Raw genomic sequence first — 23661 nt, 5'->3', positions numbered from 1 at the left:
AAAAAAAAAAAAAAAAAAAAAAAAGAAGGCAAATGTCCAATGCTGGACAAGCACTTACCTTGGTTCAATGATTTTTCTTTTTTCTTTTTTTAAACAGAGTCTGGCTCTGCAGTGGCCGGATCTCCGCTCACTGCAAGCTCCGCCTCCCGGGTTCACGCCATTCTCCTGCCTCAGCCTCCCAAGTAGCTGGGACTACAGGCGCCCGCCACCTCGCCCGGCTAGTTTTTTGTATTTTTTATTAGAGACGGGGTTTCACCGTGGTAGCCAGGATGGTCTTGATCTCCTGACCTCGTGATCCGCCCGTCTCGGCCTCCCAAAGTGCTGGGATTACAGACTTGAGCCACCGCGCCCGGCCTGGTTCAATGATTTTTCAATCATTTTTTCATAGAAGCCTAATTTCCTAAGATATAGGTTAATTGCTATAATGAAGACCTGAAACAGCAGTTTAAAGGGGCTTACACAAGATGGAAATTTAATTTTCTTTCTTTCTTTTTTTTCTTTTTTCTTCTTTTTGGAGATGGAGCCTCATTCTGTCACTCAGGCTGGAGTGCACTGGCATCCTCTCAGCTCAATGCAACCTCGGCCTCCCAGGTTCATGCGATTCCCCTGCCTCAGCCTCCCGAGTAGCTGGGATTACAGGTGTGTGCCACCACGTCGGGCTAATTTTTGTAGTTTTAGTAGAGACGGGCTTTCACCATTTTGGCCAGGCAGTTCTCGAACTCCTGACCTCAAGTGATTCACCTGCCTTGACCTCCCAAAGTGCTGGGATTACGCCTGGTGGAAATTAAATTTTCTTACACGTAATGGCTCTGCATAAGCAACCCAGAGCTCATCAGGTAGTTCACTGATATCAAAGGCCCAGGTTCCTTCCATGTTGCTGCTGCTCCTTCCTAAGCTGTTGCTCTTGCTATCCCGATATTTCCATTCCAGTTAGCCAGAAAGAGGAAATACTCAGGAAGAAAATCTTGCCACTCCCTCTAAAAGCATAAACTGAAAGTTGTATGCACCACTTCCACTCACTTCTCATTGGTCAGAACTTGGCTACATGGCCATACACAGCTGCAAGGGAGCTTGGGAAATGTAGTTTTTAACTCTAGATAATCATGTCGCTGGAGAGAATTCCATTACTGTGGAAGACGGGGAAAACAAATATTGGGAGACATCTAGGTGCCCCTGAAATATGAACCTTTTCTCAAATACGGTCATATATGAATTTAATGTAGCAAACCAGATGACAATGAGAGCTATACTCTCAAGCACTGGAAACATCTGAATACCTTTTCCCTGGTATGAAAGGTATTACACGAAGTTAAAAAAAAAAAAAAAAAAAAGTTTATCCAACAACTTCAGGTTATAAGAATATTTGTTTTAGGGTGACCTGAATCATCTCTGACTGTTTAACATGCCCCTCCTGGCAAGCTGGTTGTTTGGATTGGAGGATACCCTCCTTGTCAAGCACACAGCTCCACGCCTGGCACAAAGTGACAACGAATTTAAAAAATGTGGTTGGGCGCAGTGGCTCGTGCCTGTAATCCTAGCACTTTGGGAGACCAGGCAGGTGGATCACTTGAGGTCAGGAGTTCAAGACCAGCCTGGCAAATCTGGCAAAACCCCGTCTCCACTAAAAATACAAAAATTAGCCAGGCATGGTGGCGGGTGCCTGTAATCCCAGCTACTCCGGAGGCTGAGGCAGGAGAATCGCTTTAACCTGGCGGGCGGAGGTTGCAGTGAGCCAAGATCACACCATTGCACTCCAGCCTGGGCAACAGAGAAAGACTCCACCTCAAAAAAAAAAAAAAAATTCTGGCAGCATCACATTTCTTAGTCCCAGAAACAGGGACATGTGACTAGGCATAAAATGACCCAGGTTCCGTTTCACACACAGCCTGTGAAGCCCAAATCTCCTTCTCTCTATCCCACTTAGACCTCGGTTTGTCTCTTGTCTCTATATCTCTTTGTTTCTTTGCCTTTCTCTTTGTTCATCTCCATCTCCAACTCTTTGTCTAGTTGGATTTCTCTCTGAGTCACTGGTGTTTTGTTTGTTGGTTTGTTTTTTAGAAATGAGAGAGAAAGTGTGTTCACACTTTGGGTTCCTCTTGATTCTCTTCTCAGCCATATGTCACTTTCTCAGTCTCTGTCTCACTGAAACTTTTTTTCCTGTCTTTTATTCTTTCTGCTTCTATCTCCCTCTCTCTGCTTCTTTGAATTGTCTTCTGTCTCTGTGTCCTCCTTGACATTTATCTTTGACTCATCGAATCTCTCTCTCTCATCTCTATTTTGTTTTGTTTGTTTTGTTTTTGAGACAGAGTCTCACTCTTGTTGCCCAGGCTGGAGTGCAGTGGCGTGATCTCGGTTCACTGCAACTTCTGCCTTCCGGGTTCAAGTGATTCTCCTGCCTCAGTCTCCTGGGTAGCTGGGATTACAGGTGCCCGCCACCACACCCGACTAATTTTTTGTGTGTGCATGTATTTTTAGTAGAGACGGGGTTTCACCATGTTGGCCAGGCTGGTCTCTAACTCCTGACCTCAGGTGATCCACCTGCTTCGACCTCCCAAAGTGCTGGGATTACAGGTGTGAGTCATCGTGCCCAGCCTCATCTCTATTTTGATCTCGCTCTGGTTCTGTTTCTATGCACCTCTATTTTCTCTCAATCTTGACCTCTGTCTCCATCACATAATACCTGGCATAATCTGCCATGCTCTGACTTTCTCTGCCTCAAGTCCTCTGCAATTATTTTTCCTCTTTAGCTTGCTTCTACTTTTTAGTGCAAGTTCCTCCACTCCTGGCTTCCTATCTGGAGGTGGGATGTTGAGGGGAGCTGTTCTAAGAGTACTTGCTCTCTCCCTTCCTGTCTGAATCGGAAAACCAGACTCACAATCAACCAACATCACCACACAGACACCACCACCACAAGATGGTTAAGAGATTAGTCCTGAATGGGTGTTAAGTGTTGGGGGGTGAGGATCACAATGGGATGGGGAGGCAAAAGCTAAGAGAGTCAAAGGAGATGGGCTGAGCTGAGTCTCTACTCCAAGAAAGACATTCTAGTAGCAGATCCAAGAGACAAAAAGTGATACTGTGTGTGAGTCACTCAGTTTTCCCAGAATTTCCACCACTTCTGGACACAGGATGTCTCGGCTCAGCCAGCCAAACCCTATTCCCCAAACCTACAGATACCTTGAGGGATTCAGCTTCCGAGTCTGAGAATACAGTCGCATGAAAAGGACATTGAATTCCGTTAAATGGTATATGTGGGTAGGATATAATATCCAGGAAGTTCATTTCAGGACAATAAGGCTTTGAAAATATTTGGTGTAGAAAAGGTAGTGAATCACTTTTTAGGTTATAAGAAACGCAATTACTAATTGTGCTGGAGGAGATGTTCCCCTCCAGAGACTGTGGTTCAGGGGTGATCCCTACACCTTAGACTTTCAAAATACACACACACACACACACACACACCCCGACACACACTACAGCAAAGTGCTTTTTTATTTCTTTTTTAAAATTTGATACAGCAAAGTTCTGATACACCAACACAGGCAATCTTTGATTATTGTTATTTAACATTATCTTGAGTAGAAAACAAGAACTTTTTGAACAAAATCCTTTCAATTGATTTATTTCTCTTGTTTTCTAAATCTTCAGCTTACTTGCCTTATTGACATTCTAGTGTTCCATTACACAGTAGGGTGGCTGTAGTTAACGATAATACATTGCATATTTCAAAATAGTTAGAAGAGAGGATTTTTAATGTTCTTACCACAAAGAAATGACAAATGTCTCAGTAATGGATATAATAATTACCCAAATTTGATTGTTATACATTGCATACATGTATCAAAACATCACACTGTACCCCACAAATATGTACAATTATTGTGTCAATTTAAAAAATTTAACAACTGATTAATTAAGATTCTCCTTAATTAAATAATGAACAAAGAGTTTTCCTTGTTGTCTATCAAGACTTTCTAAAACAACATGGTCTGCCAGCTGTGGTGGCTCACACCTGTAGTTCCAGCACTTTGGGAAGCTGAGGGGCGTGGATCACTTGAGGCCAGGAGTTCGAGACCAGCCTGGCCAACATGGTGAAACTGCATCTCTAGAAAAATACAAAAATTAGCTGGGCATGGTGGTATGCGCCTGTAGTCCTAGCTACTTGGGAGGCTGAGGCATGAGAATCGCTTGAACACGGGAGGCAGAAGTTGTAGTGAAATGAGATCATGCCACTACACTCCAGCCTGGGTGACAGAGTGAGAATCTGTCTCAAATAAAATATAATAATACAAATAAAACAACATGGTTTCCCGATTTGATAGATGGGGAAACAAGTCCCAGAGGTTAAGTGACTCGCCTGGTGAAGAAAAGACAGAGCTACCACTTGTACCCAGATTGTTTGGATCCTAAAACCAAAAGCCTAAAAAGAGAATAATGTGCCTCTTACCCTCCACCAAGAAATTCTGTCAATTCTGTTGAGCTGAGAGAGAAGAACAGGCAGACTGGAAATATGAAGAAAGGGGAATGGCCCCAGAGGATTTCCCTGTGTGAATTCAATTTACCCTTATTCAGATGGGAGATTATAGGTTATATAACCACCCCCCAAATAAAGCAATCTCTTCTCCAATGACATTCAAACCCGGAAAACTTGAATCCCAGGGTGTTCAGATTTCGGTGTAAGCTGATCTCCCAGGACCTATTTAGGCAGGATCTGGTGCCCAGGACAGAACCTGTTGACCTGGCACCATGGAGCTGGGAGGGGCTGTCACCATCTTTCTGGCACTCTGCTTGTCTTGCCTGCTCATCCTCATTGCCTGGAAACGAATGAATAAGGCAGGAAAGCTGCCCCCAGGTCCTACACCAATTCCTTTCCTGGGGAACCTGCTGCAAGTTCGAACTGACGCTACGTTTCAGTCTTTCATGAAGGTGAGTGTGTCTGTCTCCTCTAACAGGGCTAAAAGCAACTAATCCTATAGCCAGATTCACATAGAACCTTATGCCTTCTAAAGATAGACTCTCAGAAGCACAGACTTTGCAAATCTTAGAATTCTGAAATTCCAGAATCCCAAAATGTTGGAAACACACATTCTCAGTGCTTTGAAATAAGACTTTCATGATCTCAGGACTTTGGAATCACAGTACATTATATTTTTAAACACAAGGACTCTTTGACTCAGGTTGTCTTAGCGCTTTGAGACTTGGTATCACGAAGTCTTCAGATTCTAGAAATTTAACATTTCAGAGAGAGAAGTATGAAGCTTGGAATTTATCGAATCCAGGTCCATTATTTTATAGATGAGAACAGTAAGTCTTATGGGGAGGGATGAGCTTTTGCCTAGGATGATAGAAGCCAAGACTTCCATGCCTGTTTCCCAATAGTCCTTCCAAGCCCAGATTTACCTTGATTCCTCAGTACCATGTTTATATCCCCCGGAAATCACCATCCTCTAAAATCCTATTGGCCTATACTTGGTACTCCAATCAGCCCCTCCTTTTGTGTTTTCCTTCACTCCAAGCTCAGGGAGAAATATGGCCCTGTGTTCACTGTGTACATGGGTCTCCGGCCAGTGGTGGTTTTATGTGGACATGAAGCAGTGAAGGAAGCCTTGGTAGACCAAGCGGATGAGTTCAGTGGCCGTGGAGAACTGGCTTCAATAGAGCGAAACTTCCAAGGTCATGGTAGGTAGCAACAACAACAAAAACAATAAAACCAGAAATGACTGCAATGCACTGCCTCTATGCCAGGTTCTTTGGTAAGTAAGTACTCTACATGACTTATTGCATTGACTCCCTTAGGAGAGCTGTTAACATTATACTAATGTTGTCAATGAGAAAGCTAAAATAGGTAGGGCGTGGTGGCTCACGCCTGTAATCCCAGCACTTTGGGAGGCTGAGGCAGGTGGATGACCTGAGGTCAGGAGTTTGAGACCAGCCTGGCTAACATGGTGAAACCTGATTCTACTAAAAACTAAAAATAAAAATTAGCTGAGCGTGGTGTCATATGCCTGTAATCCCAGTTGCTCAGGAGGCTGAGGCAGGAGAATCGCTTGAACCCGGGAGGCGGATGTTATAGTGAGCCAAGATCATGCCATTCTACTCCATCTTGGGCAACAAGAGTGAAACTCTGTAAAAAAAAAAAAAAAGAAAAGGAAAGAAAAGAAAAAGCTAAGACAAAGATTAGATAATGTCACACAGTAAGTGGTAGGATCACTTTATTTTGAGCCTATGCCACCTGACTCTAAACTATTTTCTATGTTATTTCTGCTCTTATTTTTAATGGATTAGTGGTATTGTTTCTTTCTTTCTTTTTTCTTTTTTTTTTTTTGAGACGGAGTTTCACTCTTGTTACCCAGGCTAGAGTGCAATGGCACGATCTCAGCTCAGCGCAACCTCTGCCTCCTGGGTTCAAGCGATTCTCCTGCTTCAGGCTCCTAAGTAGCTAGGATTACAGGCATGCGCCACCACGCAGGGCTAATTTTGTATTTTTAGTAGACACGGGGTTTCTTTATTTTGGACAGACTGGTCTTGAACCCCCAACCTCAGGTGATTCGCCCACCTAAGCCTCCCATAGTGCTGGAACTACAGGCATGAGCCACTGAGCCTGGCGGATTAGGGATATTCTTTATGCACCCACTAAAGCTCTCATAGCCAACCTTATTTCTCATCTTCCTATACTCATACACATACCTAACCCATAGGTCTCTGCCTCCTTCACTTAGGTAGATCTCTTTCTCCCAAGCATCCATCTCTAACTGCCCACATCCTTCAATTCCAAGCAGGCTCACCATATACCGTCTTTCTTTCTTTCTTTCTTTCTTTCTTTCTTTCTTTCTTTCTTTTCTTTCTTTTTTCTTTCTTTTTTTCTATTACCTTTTCTTCCTTTTGTCCATTGATCCATATTCATCAGAAAATCCATTCATTATTCTTTCTTTCTTTCTTTCTTTTTTTTTTTTTTTTTTGAGAGGGAGTCTTGCTCTGTCGCCCGGGCTGGAGTGCAGTGGCCGGATCTCAGCTCACTGCAAGCTCCACCTCCCGGGTTCACGCCATTCTCCTGCCTCAGCCTCCCGAGTAGCTGGGACTACAGGCGCCGCCACCTCGCCCGGCTAGTTTTTTGTATTTTTTTTTTAGTAGAGACGGGGTTTCACCGTGGTAGCCAAGATGGTCTCGATCTCCTGACCTCGTGATCCGCCCGTCTCGGCCTCCCAAAGTGCTGGGATTACAGGCTTGAGCCACCGCGCCCGGCTCATTATTCTTTCTATAAAACATCTTTCACTCTATTATCTATACATCAGTCAATTAACTTTCTATTTATTCATCTATCCATCATTCCATCCATTCATTAATTCTTTCATCTTTTATACATCTATCAATCTCTCTATCCACTCTCCAAACATTATCCATCTATCTCAACCATCCATCCATTAACCATCCACCCATCTATTAAGTCTTCCATCCATCCATCCCTCCATCCATTCATCCGTCCATCCATCATCCATCCGTCCATCCATCCGTCATTCCAGTCATGAACTCTTCCTTCCATTCATCAATAAAGCAAAATAATTTCATTAGATCTAGTGCATTGGTATAAGACTCTCATCAGTCCACACATTTAGTAATTTCTAAATGTTTCTTACTACACGGTAACTCCTTTTTTGTAAGTATATCTATGTACAGGTGTGAGCTTCTGCATACACATATGTGTATACATCCAGAAAATCCAAGTATTACTTAGAAAAAAGTATTAATATCTCTATTCCAGGGCACTCTATACGGCACTCTGTCCATACATCCCTCCACCTTGCTATGCATTCACCCAGTTTTTTTTTTTTTTTTTTTTTTTTTTTTATCCAGTTCCACCCCTCTTTCCTGTAAGAAACACTCTTTGATCTCCCCCTATCATTCCTGCACTGATTCCCTTTTCCTCCACCTCAGTCTGGACTTTTTTTTTTTCCCCAAGGATCCTGGAGAGAGGGAACCTTACTCTCTTGATTGAGCCTTGAAGGTTGTGAATGGTTTCCTTGACAGCACAGTCTAGAGATTTCATAATCTGTCCCCATCACTGTCTAGCACAGAGTTGAACACAGCAAGGGGAGGGAGGCAGAAGCCTGAGACTGAGATCTTGGCAGGTGTAGCTCTGGCCAATGGAGAACGATGGAGGATTCTCCGACGCTTCTCCCTGACCATCCTTCGGGACTTCGGGATGGGAAAGCGGAGCATTGAGGAGCGAATTCAGGAGGAGGCCAGCTACCTACTGGAGGAGTTCCGGAAGACCAAGGGTATGGGGGCCACAAGGGGGAGGGCCACTAGGTGACTGGGTGGTTATGGAGCTCTCAGTCAAGAGAAGATGGGCTTTGGTGGGAGAAAGCTCTGGAATGGAAGAAGAGGGAAAATATTAAGAATCCACTGGAATTTCTGGCCAGCTTCCGTATTAAAAGTTTACATGAGCTGGGCATGGTGGCATGTGCCCGTAGTGTCAGCTACTTGTGGGGCTGACTCCAGAGGATGCTTGAGTCCAGGAGTTCAAGGCTGCAGTGAGCTATGATCATGTCACTGCACTTCAGTATGGGAGACACAGTGAGACTCTGTCTCTTAAAAAAAAAACAACAACAAAACAGTTAACATGGAAGACCCTTAGAGACCACTTCTCTAGCAACTTTAATCAGTGGATCTCAGGGGGTCTGTGAGCTCTTGATATCCTATGCAGATTTTGGTGACATGTGACTTTGTGACTTTTCTTGAAGACAGGCTCAAATTTCATTACATTTGTATATCCATATTGTGGTAAAAAATACATAACATAAAAGTTACCACATTTGCCTCTTTAAGTGTCCAGTTAATTAGTGTTAAGTATATTCATGTTGTGAAAAATCTTTTTTGAACTTTTATATCTTGCAAATTGAAATTCTATATTCATTTCATTATGTTTCTCAAAGTCTAGTTCAGTCCCTGAACTCCTTATTCTATAGAGAGAAGGACACAGAGGCTGGAAAAAAAAAAAAAAAAAAAAAAAAAAAAAAAAAAAAAAAAAAAAAACCAGAAAAATAGATAAGAGGTAGAATAGGACCATTTTCTCTGCATCCAAGGTGGCCTGTTGGTCTAACATGGGGTGATTAACAGGTCTTTATATAAAACGCTTCAAATTGCCATGTACCCCAGACTATTATTTCATAAAATTGTGTATCTGTGTCTGTGAATATGTGCATTATTCTGGAGAAATTCTTCCCATCTCTACTGATCTTGTTTTACAGAAGGTGTAGGTGAGGGCAGGGGAAGAATTTTGTTTTGTTTCGTTTTGTTTTGTTTTGAGACAGAGTCTTGCTCTTGTCGCCCAGGCTGGAGTGCAATGGCATGATCTCGGCTCACTGCAACCTCCCCCTCCCAGGTTCAAGCAATTCTCCTGCCTCAGCCTCCTGAGTAGCTGGCATTACAGGCGTCTGCCACCACATCTGGCTAATTTTTTATTTTTCGTAGAGACGGGATTTCGCCATGTTGGCCAGGCTGGTCTCCAACTCCTGATCTTGTGATCTGCTTGCCTCAGCCTCACAAAGTGCTGGGATTACTAGGCATGAGCCACCACGCCCGACCAGGAAGGATTTTTTTTAATTGCCCAAATGGAATCATTGGTAGAGCTAGATAGAATTCAGGAACTTTTGTAATGTGTCCCTTATCCCACTTCTCCCCAAATATGTGAGTCTCTAACATCAAGACATTTATGTAATAATAATACAAAATAATGATTAAGCTCAACTAGCTTTTCTTGAGTGCTTACTGTATGCCAGGCATTGTGCTAATTATTTTATATGGATAATGATATTGAATCCTCATGAATCAATGAAATGGTTCCCAAACCAATTTGCAGATTGGACAATCTAGACCCAAAACACAAAAATGAAGTGGCTCACACATGCAATTAGGTAGTAGAGCTGGGACTCAGATGCATCACTGTGACTCCACACCCCATATTCATCATGATGATTACCTCTAACATAAACAATTTCCACTACCCAGGTGCCCCCATCGACCCCACCTTCCTGCTGAGCCGCACCGTTTCCAATGTCATCAGTTCTGCTGTCTTTGGAAGTCGCTTCGACTATGAGGACAAGCAGTTCCTGAATCTGCTGCGGTTGATCAATGAGAGTTTCATTGAGATGAGCACTCCCTGGGCACAGGTGCCCACTCAGCCACCTCTCTGTCCACGCACCAACCCCAGTTAACTAAGCACCTTCCTATACCCCACTTGATCCTCCCCACACCCCCAGGAGGTTAGTACAGTAGTTCCCCCTCATTGCTGGGGATATGTTCAAGACCCCGTGGATGCCTCAAGCCATGGATAGTACCCAATTCTATAGATACTAAGTTTTCTGATATATACATATTGTGATAAAATTCAGTGTATAAATTGAGTGCAGTAAGAGACTGACATTCATAAGTAATAAAATAGAACAATTATAACAACATATTCTAACAACAGTTATGTGAATGTACTCTTTCTCTCTCAAAGTATCTTATATGTAATATTTTTAGACTGCAGTTGACTCCACACGTAACTGCAATGGTGGAAGGCAAAACCAGGGTGAAGGGGGAACTACTGTCTCAATAGGACCCAAGTTCCATGAAGCAAAAGGACCTCACCTGATTCTTAGACCCAGCACTGGACTTTGAGCCCAGCTGTCCAACTCCAGACTCAGCCCATGTGGGCCCCTGGCGCCTGTCAGTGACAAAGTCCCCTTACCTATTCCCACAGCTATATGACATGTACTCTGGAATCATGCAGTATTTGCCAGGAAGACACAATCACGTCTACTACTTGATAGAAGAGCTCAAGGACTTCATTGCCTCCAGGGTCAAGATCAACGAAGCATCCTTTGACCCCCAAAACCCTCGGGACTTCATTGACTGCTTTCTCATCAAGATGCACCAGGTACCTCCTCTTCTTCCACTGGTCCCTCCCTCTCATCTTCTCAACCTCTAGTCCCTGCAACTTTCAACCAATCTGCAAACATTGAGGGCAAAACAAAACAGAAAAAACAAGCATTATTTCACAGGGTTTACTTTTATCTACAGATGAGTATAGAAACTGTAAAAGTATAAACTGTTACAGCTTTAGAACAGACTTTGAATCTAGAAATTTTCGCAATTTGGAAAATTTAGGACCTTGGAAACTTAAAATCTTATACTGCATACATGCCAGAGAGTTATAATTGTAGTTTTGAGTCTTAGAATCTCAAAAACTTAGAAATTTTCTGAAGTTTAAAGTTTAACATTTAAGTTAAACATTTAAGTTAAAGTTAAAAGATTTGAACATGTAGGGACATAGGTATAGAATTTAAATTTCCAAGGGCAAAGGTTCAATAACATAAAAATAAATTTACAAATGTATAAAATTCTAAGAAATGATGATACAGAAGTATTAACCTTCTTAATTTGTTTAGAGATATACATCTATTTCTATATAGAGATGTATCTCTGTTTCTATAGATATGTATCGCTATTTCTATATCTCTATAGATATGTATCGCTATTTCTATATCTCTATAGAAATTTAGAATGTTCATACTTCTGTATCACCATTTCTTAGAGTTTTATACATTTGTAAATTTATATTTTTATATTATCGAATCTTTGCCCTTGGAAATTTAAATTCTATACACTACTGTCCCTACATGTTCAAATCTTACAAGGCGTCCTACATTCTTCTTCTCCTCCTATCCTCCCTATTGTTCACTCCATCCCATCCACCCCAGCTTCTGCCTTGCTCTTTCTCTAACACACGAGGCACGTCCCTGCCCCAGGACCTTTGTTCTGACTGTGTTCTCTCCCAGACACGCTTGGTTTACCCACCTATTGTTTCCCTATACAATACACAATAAAGCCAATGAGAAAAGAAGACAATAGGCCAGGCGCAGTGGCTCACGCCTGTAATCCCAGCACTGTGGGAGGCCGAGGTGGGCGTATCAACTGAGGTCAGAAGTTTGAGACCAGCCTGGCCAACATGGTGAAACCCCATCTCTACTAAATATTCATAAGAAGAAAAATTAGCCAGTCATGGTGGCAGGCGCCGGTAACCCCAGCTACTCGGGAAGCTGAGACAGGAGAATTGCTTGAACCCGGGAGGTGGAGGTTGCAGTGAGTTGGTATCATGCCACTGCACTGCAGTCTGGGCGACAGAGCAAGATTGTAAAAAAAAAAAAAAAAAAGACAATAAAGACAGAAGAGAGTGACTCCATTCACTATCCCCTCATTCTCGGGATAAAAATAATCCTCGTACAGAATTCAACCTCAAGAACTTGGTCCTCACCACTCTGAACCTCTTCTTTGCTGGCACAGAGACAGTGAGCTCTACACTGCGCTATGGATTCTTGCTGTTAATGAAGCACCCTGAAGTGGAAGGTGAGTCCATCCTGAGCTGCTTATCTGGTACCTCCCCCTCCCAACATAAAGAAGACATCATCTTGAATATCTAGAATCCCACGGCCTCAGACTCTTCACCCTTTAGAACTTCAGGACGTGAAACACGACATCCCCGACTGTGGGGGTCATTTAACTTAATCTTCTACTTGGTGTCTGTGGCCTGTGGCTATTGTAACAAATTACCAGGGACTCAGTCGTCTAAAACAACGCAAATGTATTATCCTTCCGTTCTGAATTTCAGAAGTTCAAATAGGCTTTCACTAGCCGACACCAACGGACCATCTGATTCTCTGCCTTTTCTGGTTGTTAAAGCTGTACTCCTTGTAATCCTGGGTTCACGACTCTGTTCTCCATCTTCAAAGCCATCAGCGTAGCTTCTTCAAACCTCTGTTTGCTTCTGGCATCACATCTTTTATTCTTTTTCTTTTCTTTTTGGAGACAGAGTCTTCCTCTGTTGCTCAGGCTGGGGTGCAGTGGCGTGATCTCAGCTCATGCAATCTCTGCCTCCTTGGTTCAAGCAATTCTCCTGCCTCAGCCTCCCGAATAGCTGGGATTACAGGTGTGTGCCACCACACCCACCTAATTTTGTATTTTTAGTAGAGACAGGGTTTTGCCATGTTGGCCAGGTTGGTCTGAAACTCCTGACCTCAGGTAATCCACCCGCCTTGGCTTCCCCAAATGCTGGGATTACAGGTGTGAGCCACTGCTCCCAGCCTGACATCTTTTTTTTCTAACTCTGATTCTCCTGCCTCTCTCTTATGCAGACACACAATATTATATTGAGGGCGAATCTCGGCAACCCAGGCTAATCTTTTCGTCTCAAGATTCTTAATTTACTGGCATTGTCAAAGTCTCTCTTGTCTTTTTGTTACCCTTATATACATAGCCTTCCAGGCATTAGGTTTTAGAGACTTGGAGGTGGTTATCTTTGATGGCCATTATTGAACCAACCGCCCTGCCAAAGTTAAATAGAATCCGTCTCCAATAAATTATGATCTGGTTCATTTGGGTAACTTTAGTAATGAGGAACTCACTACTTGCTTAAGGAAAATTCTCAATTTTGGCCCCTCTCCTTAATAATGCAATTCAAAACAAGCCAAAGGATTTCTCCTGGTGCAGATCAGAGAAACTAACACACTTCCACTCAAACGTTTCTAGTCTTACCTCCATTGTCCGAATTGTCTTTCCCTGGTCTAAATAATCAGGCCAGGTGCTGTGGCTCACGCCTGTAATCCCAGCACTTTGGGAAGGCAGAGATGGGCAAATCGCTTGAGGCCAGGACTTCAAGACCAGCCTGGCCAACATGGAGAAACACTGTCTCTACTAAAAATCCAAAAATTAGCCAGGTGTGGTAGCACACACCTGTAATCCCAGCTACCTGGGGGGCTGAGGCACAAGAGTCATTTGATCCCGGGGGGCAGAAGTTGCAGTAAGCCAAGATTGCACCACTGCACTCCAGCCTGGGGACACAGCGAGACTCCTTCTAAAAAAAAGAAAAAAAAAAAGAAGAAAAAAGAAAAGAAAATCAAATCAAACCAAATATTTATCGGATGCTTCTATGTGTCAAGCACTGTCCTAGTTCCTTGTACACCAGACTTTATGTAATGTTTACAACTCTATGACCTTGTCCAACCATCACACTCATTTTGAAGATGACAAAACACAAGTTCAGAAGGTGAAGTCACACAGGCCAGGTGTGGTGGCTCACGCCTGTAATCCCAGCACTTTGGGAGGCTCAGGAGGGCGGATCACGAGGTTGAGAGATCGAGACCATCCTGGCTAACATGGTGAAACCCCGTCTGTACTAAAACTTTAAAAAAAAATTAGGCGGGCACGGTGGTGGGCGTCTGTTGTCCCAGCTACTCTGGAGGCTGAGGCAGGAGAATGGCGTGAACCCGGGAGGTAGAGCTTGCAGTGAGCTGACATCGTGTTACCGCACTCCAGCCTGGCCAACAGAGCGAGAAGACTCCATCTCCAAAAAAAAAAAAAAAAAAAAAAAAAAAAAAAAAAAAAAAAAAAAAAAAAAAAAAAAAAAAAAAAAAAAAGGAAGGTGAAGTCACTCATCCCTAAACCCTAAAGTGCAAAGAGGAGTAACTCGACCAGTGATGATCTTAATCAGTCACATAACCGCTTGCCATTTGTGTCAATCCTATCCTAGCCACCTAGCATGCCTCTTTCCCATTTTGTAAAAATCCCATATATGAGAGCCAAATTGGCACCATGGCTTTTTGGTGCTTTTAAGTAAAGACCAAATGTCCTGGCAGCGTTCAAGACTCCAAGCTGCCTGTCTCCCGATGTCTGACGAGGAATTGAGCACCACCAGTGTGTCAGTTGTTAAGTTAAAGAAGCGACCAAACAGGCCGGGTGCCGTGGCTCACGCCTGTAAGCCCACCACTTCGGGCCGAGGTGGGTGGATCACGAGGTCAGGAGTTCGAGACTTGCTTGACCAACATGGTGAAACCCCATCTCTGTTAAACATACAAAAATTAACTGGGCGGGTGGCAGGCACCTGTAATCCCAGTTACTCTGGAGGCTGAGGCAGAAGAATCAATTGAAGGCAAGGCGGAGGTTGCAGTGAGCCAAGATCGTGCCATTGCACTCCAGCCTGTGTGACAGGCTACTTAAAAAAAAAAAAAAAAAAAGAAGCCACCAAACATGCGTGGCTTGCATCTGAGATCTCTTTCTGTTGGAGCTTGGAATGCATGATTTGCCCTGGCTTCCCTAACAAAAACACCTCCTGTGTGTTTTGTTTTGTTTTGTTTTGTTTTTCTCTGTTCTCCACTTTATTTTCTGGCCCCTTTCAGCTAGGATCCACGAAGAAATTAACCAGGTGATTGGACCACACCGGCTCCCAAGTGTGGATGACCGGGTCAAGATGCCCTACACAGATGCCGTCATCCACGAAATACAGAGACTGGTAGACATCGTGCCCATGGGTGTCCCCCACAACGTCATCTGGGACACTCAATTTCGAGGCTACCTTCTGCCCAAGGTGGGGCTGCACCCTCATTGCCTCCCTTCCCCTGCACTCCTCTCTCCCCCTGGTTCCCTAACCCTGTAGTCCAACACTGATTTCTCCTAACTGCCCCCATTTTCACCCCAGGGCACAGACGTATTTCTCCTGCTTGGCTCTGTCCTCAAAGACCCCAAATACTTCCGCTACCCAGATGCCTTCTATCCCCAGCACTTTCTGGATGAGCAGGGCCACTTCAAGAAGAATGAAGCCTTTGTGCCTTTTTCCTCTGGTAGGTTTCTCTGGTCTGACTTCCCCCAGGCATGTGCTAAATCCACCCCTCAGCCACTGATCTGTATTTGAAGTTCAAGTCACAATGTGAATTTGAAGGTTATATCTTAGAGCCATAAAGTTTTAGAATCCCAGAACTAGTAAATGTTGGAACGATCAACCCTGATAATTAGAAAAAAAAGTCAGGATGGTAATAGCACTAAACAGGGCATAAACCAACTGGCTGCTAAGAACAAAATAAGACATATTTTCTATGTTTCCAGGCAGATAGCCTCTGAACTTTTGCCATTGATCCACAAAAGCAGCCATAGACAATATGTAAATGAATGAGTGTGTGTGAGCCTGAAAAACTGTTTACGGACAATGAAATTTGAATTTTGTTTTATCTTCATATATCACAAAAAAGTCTTTTTCCCCCAACCATTTTAAAATGCCAAAAGCATTCCTAGTTTGCAGGCTGTATGAACACAAGCAGCAGGGCAAATTTGCCCAACAGGCAGACATTTGCCTACTCATGGCATAAAATCTGTATGCAGCAACATTTTAAGTGTACGTTGGCAGGGCAGAGTGGCTCACACCTGTAATCCCAGCACTTTCGGAGGCCGAGGCAGGCGGATCACTGGAGGCCAGGAGTTCGAGACAAGCCTGGCCAACATGGTGAAACCCTATCGTTACTAAAAATACAAAAATTAGCCAGGCATGGTGGCCTGCGCCTCTAATCGCAGCTACTCCGGAGACTGAGGCACAAAAATCACTTGAACCCAGGAGACCAGGTTGCAGTGAACCGAGATCATGCCACTGCACTCCAGCCTGGGAGACACAGGGAGACTCGGTCTCAAACAAACAAAAAACAACAACAACAAAAAGTGTATGTTGTTTGGATCCTGGAGTCAGGGCAGCGGTTGGGAACCTGGACTCCACTCCACCTTTTAGAAATCGTAGGCCTTGGGTGAGTCACTTCAGCCCCCGTCTGTGAAACAGGGATTCATCCCTCCAAACGATTGGAAGAGCGGCTTACAAACAGTAGGTGTTATTAACGGTGAGTTTTCACTTTTTTTCTCACCAGTGTCTGGCACCTAATAGGCATTTGACAAACCCTTGAGGAACTGAAATGAACACAACCTTGAAACTCATGGATCCTATAGAACCATTCCCTCTTGGAATAGGATGGAATCAGAGCCATCAGAGAAGTAGCAGGTCCTAGCTGAGCCTAACTATAGACACCCACTAAGCCTGTGTAACACCCCTTTATAAAGCAGGCACAGTCATGAGCCCTGAGGTGCTGATGAGGCAGCTGAGGCTCAGTGGGGTGGACACCCCATGACCTGTGCAGGTGCGACCCTTCCTTCTGTCCTCCCCTGTGCCTGCAGGAAAGCGCATCTGCCTGGGCGAGGCCATGGCCCGAATGGAACTCTTTCTCTACTTCACCTCCATCCTTCAGAACTTCTCTCTACGCTCGCTGGTGCCACCTGGAGACATCGATATCACCCCCAAGCTCTCAGGCTTTGGCAACATCCCCCCAACCTATGAACTCTGCCTCGTGGCCCGCTGAGCACCATCTCCTGCGGGGCAAGGAGGAAGCAGGGAATGCAGCTCTCCTCTCATGTTCAGGAGCACCTGTTCTTCCTCATCTTACTAATCCTCACAGCATCCCTAAGAGGAGGCACTATGATTACAGAGTCAGCCAGGGTCACCTGAGAATGTACAGCTGCGTGTCTTCCCCTCCCATAGAAGAGCAACGCCCTGTGCAAGATTTGCACCTCTGCCTGCAGGTTTCATGGTCACATGGTCACCGTGGCTTAGGTTTCTGGATGCATCAAATTCTTAGTGTAGACCCTGTATCTTCATGTTGTCCCTTTTTGTGTGTGCTGTGATTTTGACCAAAATGTAGTCTAAAATCCTTTCTGCTTGGTTCTCGTCTTTACCCACCAGCCCCCAAAAAGTCAACAAAGACCTCAAGTCTGTTGAGTGTAGCAAGTTTATTGTGTATTGTCTGTGACAGCGACGTAGGGTACAGTCAACAGCTTGAAATGTCTTTCTTGACTTGTTATTAGTTATAGTTTCTGCCAGCTCCCCTCCAGTGACTTCTCCTGGGTAAAATATCCCATCCTCACCCATCTTGCTGACTCATTACCTTTCTCCACCACCATCTCTTCTAATCTTCCTTTCTGGTTGCTCTCAGTTGAACTCCCAATTCCAAATACTCCCCAGTCCATTTGTTTGTTTTGAGATGTAGTCTTACTCTGTGGCCCAGGCTGGAGTGCAGTGGCACTATCTAGGCTCACTGCAACTTCCGCCTCCCGGGTTCAAGCAATTTTTGTGCCTCGGCCTCCCAAGTAGCTGAGATTACAGGCATGTGCCACTGCACCTGGCTAATTTTTGAAATTTTAGTAGGGATGGGGTTTCGCCACGTTGCCCAGGCTGGTCTCGAAATACTGACCTCAAGCGATTCACCCACCTTGGCCTCCCAAAGTGCTGGGATTACAGACGTGAGCCACCATGCTTGTCCTCCCCACTCCGTTTTTGAGGATAGCTTGGATGTTCCCACCTTCTATCATTCCCTTTCCAAACTCCATTAACTGACAACAACCTTCCCTCTTTTTCATTTATTCAGCCAATATTTATTGAATACCCAACATGTGCCAGCATAGTCTTCAGGGACTTGGAATCCATCAGTAAGCAAAACAGACAAAAACTCCTGCCTTCAAGGAGCTTACATTCTAGTAAGGAAGGTGAACAATAGAGCACACATGAAATAAATATGTGAAAGACACACTGCGTTAGAAAAGCAAGGCTGGTAACTGGGATACACATTCTGTGATTGGAATTGTAAATGGATGGTTAGGGGTGGTTTCACAAGGTGATGGAGCAACAAGCTATGAAGATATCTGGGAAGGGAGTGTTCCTGGCAGAATGATTAAAAACATCAGCAGCGGGGCGCGGTGGCTCACGCCTGTAATCCCAACACTTCGGAGGCCAAGGCGGGCGGATCACGAGGTCAGGAGATGGAGACCATCCTGGCTAACACAGTGAAACCTCGTCTCTACTAAAAATACAAAAAATTAGCTGGGCACGATGGCAGGTGCCTGTAGTCCCAACTACTCAGGAGGCTGAGGCAGGAGAATAGTGTGAACCTGGGAGGCAGAGCTTGTAGCGAGTCAAGATCCTGCCACTGCACTCCAGCCTGGGTGACAGAACGAGACACCATCTAAAAACAAAAACAAAAACAAAACAAAACAAAAAAAAATGGCAGCGACCGGGCACGATGGTTCACGCCTGTAATCCTCATACTTTGGGAGGTCAAGGTGGGTGCGTCGCCTGAAGTCAGGAGTTTGAGACCAACCTGACCAACATAGTGAAAACCCCATCTCTATGAAAAATACAAAAGTTAGCTGGGCTTGGTGGCAGGTGCCTGTAATCCCAGCTACTCAGGAGGCTGAGGCAGGAGAACCGGTTGAACCTGAGAGGCAGAGGTTGCAGTGAGCTGAGATTGTGCCATTGCACTCCAGCCTGGGCAACAGTGTGAGATCCTGTCTCAAACAAACAAACAAACAAACCAGCAGAGTCCTAAGGCAGGAGGCTGTGTGCATCCAGGAATCCACAGGGAGCAGGTGTAGCTGGCATGGAAGAGGAAGACAGAGTAGGAGTGAAGGAAATGAGGCCAGGGAGGTGATGGGGGCCAGACTGTGTGGGGTCTTATGTGCCAAGGTGAGGTCTTGGCTTTTACCCTGAAAGTGGTCGAGGTCTTTGGAGAGATGGTGAGCAGAGGGTGACATGTACTGACATATTTTATGGGGCTCACACTAGCTATCATATGATGGATATGAACGCAAAGACCTATTAGCAAGCTACTGCAACTGGTGATGTTGACTCAGACCCAGCAGCAGCAGTGAAGCTGGGCAGAATATGGTAGATTTGAAACCTATTTCACTACCTGAGATGGTGGGGTTTGCTACGGTATTGTACATAAGGTGTGAGAGAAAGAGGGAGTTCAGGCAGGAGTGCAAGGATAGCACCTCATCTTTGATCACTTCTTCTTCAACCTGTCACCTCCAGGGAACCTCAGAACCCATAACAGTCAGGGTTCCTTTTTTTTTTTTTTTTTTTTGAGACAGTGTCCCACTCTCTCACCCAGGCTGGAATGCAGTGGTGCGATCTCAGCTCACTGCAACCTCTGACTCCCAGGTTCAAGTGATTCTCCTGCTTCAGTCCCTTGAAGTAGCTGGGGTACAGGTGCGCACAATCATGCCTGGCTAATTTTTGTATTTTTAGTAGAAACAGGATTTCACCATGTTGGCCAGGCTGGTCTCAAACTCCCGACCTCAGGTGATCCACTTGCCTCGGCCTCCCAAAGTGCTGGGATTACAGGCATGAGCCACTGGCCTGGCCAGAGTTCCTATTTTTAAGCAACATAAAGTGACTTCGGTTCCTTTAAGTAACAAGGCTGTTAGCTACTGGAAAGTGATTGTTTAGCTCACAAAATTAACAGCAATTCTGGAAAAACAGGGTAAGAATAGGAATAGAAAAAAGAGGCTGTGGTAGGGGACCACCAGCCAAGGTAATGTTCAAAGCTATTTGGTAGGACCTGCTGCCACACCACCCATCTCCTGGGCACTGAACACCTGACCCACCCCCTGGGTACTGCCATGGGACTCTAGACCCACTGATGCCACTATAGATAATTTCCTGATTGTGTCTGTGTTTTTGTCTCACATCCTCATGATTAAGAGTTCCAGACATCTAGCCACATGTTAAAGCCTTAGGGTTCAAGGTGAGGTGAAGAAGAATGAATACCTCCTTCAGCTGTTGTAGTGGGAGGCAAAGCCTTACCTCCGATCAAGAGCCACATAATAGGAGGTACTTAGAAAATCAAAAAAGAGTTTTGAGACTGCGTGTGTAATAAACAATAAATGCGGCCAGGCATGGTGACTCATGCCTGTAATCCCAGCACTTTGGGAGGCCAAGGTGGGCAGATCACTTGAGGCCAGGAGTTCGAGACCAGCCTGGCCAACACAGTGAAATTTCATCTCTACTAAAAATAGAAAAAAAAATAGCCAGACGTGGTGGCGCATCCCTGTAATCCCAGCTACTTGGGAGGCTGAGGCATGAGAATCACTTGAACTCGGGAGGTGGAGGTTGCAGTGAGCTGAGATAGTACCACTGCACTCCAGCCTGGGCAATGGAGTGAGACTCTGTCTCAAAACAAACAAACAAACAATAAACACCATTATGTAATTATGGGAATTAGATCCTCTGGGAAGCTGAGACTTAGATGGAGGTAGGCGTCCATCATTTTATTGGAGGGAGGGGGGTAACGCATGTGAAAGACAAAAAAAGGAAGGAAGCAGATGACACTGGTAGCAAAATAAGTCTTCAGATCAGGATGCAGATCCAACACTTGTGAAAGAAAAGAAGGAAGGAAGGAGGATTGGACAGGGACAGGCCAAGACCACCAGGCAGAGATAACAGACCCATAATCCAGAGAAGAATGGTGTTAGGGATGGCTTATGTTGGGCAGATAGGGTCATGCCCTGGATCCCAGAGTCCTTAATTACTATCTGGGGCTTCCTTGGAAAAGCATGGGTTCCGCTCCATGCTGAGGTGGGTCCTAATTGTGCTGCAACTGGAGACTCTCAGCTCACTGCACTTCTTGAAGATGATTGGAACGTTCTCCATGAATGAAGATTCAAGTAGCACATCTCTATGCCCACCACAGACACCAACATACAAATCCACATCATTAAAACTTTGGCACCCCTTCTATAAATAGAGCATCTCAGAGCTACAAACCCACCTCGCAAGTACACAGCACAATGGGCATCAAACATTTTTAGTTGCGAAAACCTTTTTTCAAATGATCTTACGTGCAAATAGAATACATAAAGTATCATAGCATAAATATCATAGCATATAGAGAGAGTCCTATAGCATATATTGCTAGCACACAAACATATCAAAATTTAACATTCAATGTACAATTTCCGCTGAGTCCCTTTCACACCAACCTAAAGTTGAAAAATTGTAAGTCGAACAATTGTAAGTTGGGGACTGTCTGTGTCATGTTTTGCCGTATGTTACAGGGACAACAATGTATTAAATACACATATTTTATACAGTTGTTTTAAAATCAGTTGGAAGGAAAATAAATATACATTTTCACTGTATTTTACCATTACATAATTGCCTTTCTGGTGCTGTTTTTTTTTTTCACATGGATTCAAATTACAATTTGGGTCACTTGCTTTCAGCCTGAGAAACTTCCTTTAGTTTTTCTAGTAAAGTGGGTCTGTTAGCAATGAATTCTCTCACTTTTTATCTTGGAAAGTATTTCATCTTCTTATTGGAAAGACAGATTTTATGGTTGAAAAATTTCTTTATTAACACTTTTTTTTTCTTTCAGTACCTTTAATATGTCATCCCACTGCCTTCTGGCTTCCATTGTTTCTGCTGAGAAACAGGCTGTTATATTAATGGGGTTCACTTGAAACTGATGAGTCTTATTTCTTTTCTGCTTTCAAGATCTTCTGCCTATTTTTGAATTTCAATATTTTTTGTTATGAAGTATCCATTTATGGATATCTGCAGTTATCCTACTTGGAATTCATTGTGCTTAATGAATGTGTAGGCTATTGCCATTATTTCTCTGAATATCTTTTTCTGGCCCTCTTTTCTCTCTGTTCCTCTTCTGGTATGTCCATTATGTGTAGATTGGTGCATTTAAGAGTGTTCCACATTTCTCTGAGGCCCTGTGTATTTTTCTTCATTCTTAATTTTTCTCTATGCTTCAGGTTGCACAACCAGCCACTGCAAAAACATGCCAAATTGTAAAGACCATCAATGCTAGGAAGAAACTGCCTTAACTAATGGGCACAATAACCAGCTAACATCATAATGAAAGGATCAAATTCACACACAACAATATTAACCCTAAATGTAAACGGGCTAAATGCCCCGAATTAAAAGACCCAGACTGGCAAATTGGATAAAGAGTCAAGACCCATCAGTAGGCTGTATTCAGGAGACCCATCTCATGTGCAGAGACACACATAGGCTCAAAATAAAGGGATGGAGGAAGATCTACCAAGCAAATGGAAAGCAAAAAAAGCAGAGGTTGCAATCCTAGTCTCTGATAAAACTGAGTTTAAACCAACAAAGATCAAAAGAGACAAGGCCATTACATAATGCTAAAGGGATCAATTCAACAAAAAGAACTAACTATCCTAAATATATATGCACCCAATACAGGAGCACCCAAATTCATAAAGCAAATCCTCAGAGACATAGAAAGAGACTTAGACTCCCACATGATAATAATGGGAGACTTTAACACCCCACTGTCAATATTAGACAGATCATTGAGACAGAAGATTAACAAGGATATCCAGGAATTGAACTCAGCTCTGCTCCAAGCGGACCTAATAGACATCTACAGAACTCTCCACCCCAAATCAACAGAATATACATTCTTCTCAGCACTGCATTGCACTTATTCCAAAATTGACCACGTAGTTGGAAGTTAATCACTCCTCAGCAAATGTAAAAGAACAGAAATCACAACAAACTGTTTCTCACACCACAGTGAATTCAAATTAGAACTCAGGACTAAGAAACTCACTCAAAACCACACAACTACATGGAAACTGAACAACCTTTTCCTGAATGACTACTGGGTAAATAACGAAATGAAGGCAGAAATAAAGATGTTCTTTGAAACCAATGAGAACAAAGACACAGTGTACCAGAATCTCTGGGACACATTTAAAGCCCTGTGTAGAGGGAAGTTTATAGGATTCAATGTCCACAAGAGAAAGCAGGAAAGATCTAAAATCGACACCATAACATCACAATTAAAAGAACTAGAGAAGCAAGAGCAAACGTATTCAAAAGCTAGCAGAAGGAAAGAGATAACTAAGATCAGAGCAGAACTGAAGGAGGTAGAGACACACACACACACACAAAATAACTTGAAAAAATCAATGAGTCCAGGAGCTGGTTTTTTGAAAAAA

The 23661-nt window shown here is 43.8% G+C and overlaps 2 protein-coding genes across 3 annotated transcripts in view; one reads left to right on the top strand and one right to left on the bottom strand.

Moving 5' to 3' along the window:
* Nucleotides 1–4746: 4746 nt before the first annotated feature.
* LOC108536169 (cytochrome P450 2G1) lies at nt 4747–17207 on the top strand. Its single transcript, XM_017882734.1, has 9 exons — nt 4747–4926; nt 5517–5679; nt 8127–8276; nt 10009–10169; nt 10745–10920; nt 12248–12390; nt 15216–15403; nt 15515–15656; nt 17026–17207. Exons 1-9 carry the CDS (start codon nt 4747–4749, stop codon nt 17205–17207), a joined length of 1485 nt encoding a protein of 494 aa, XP_017738223.1.
* Nucleotides 10869–23661, bottom strand: part of CYP2B6 (cytochrome P450 family 2 subfamily B member 6) — a 52331-nt gene continuing 39538 nt past the window's right edge. The window contains exon 9 of one of the 2 annotated variants that reach the window (XM_017882732.1): nt 10869–10993. In XM_017882732.1, coding sequence (XP_017738221.1) covers nt 10962–10993 — 32 coding nt within the window. In that variant the 3' untranslated portion in view covers nt 10869–10961. Of the gene's footprint in view, nt 10994–22066; nt 22460–23661 lie in introns of those variants that run through there. The other variant, XR_001887438.1, reaches the window with a different exon arrangement.

The sequence above is a fragment of the Rhinopithecus bieti genome, unplaced genomic scaffold (assembly GCF_001698545.2).
Source record: "Rhinopithecus bieti isolate Rb0 unplaced genomic scaffold, ASM169854v2 scaffold_13621, whole genome shotgun sequence".
NCBI lineage: Eukaryota > Metazoa > Chordata > Mammalia > Primates > Cercopithecidae > Rhinopithecus > Rhinopithecus bieti.
Note: the sequence above shows the minus strand (reverse complement) of the source record. Positions and strands in the feature narration are given on the sequence as shown.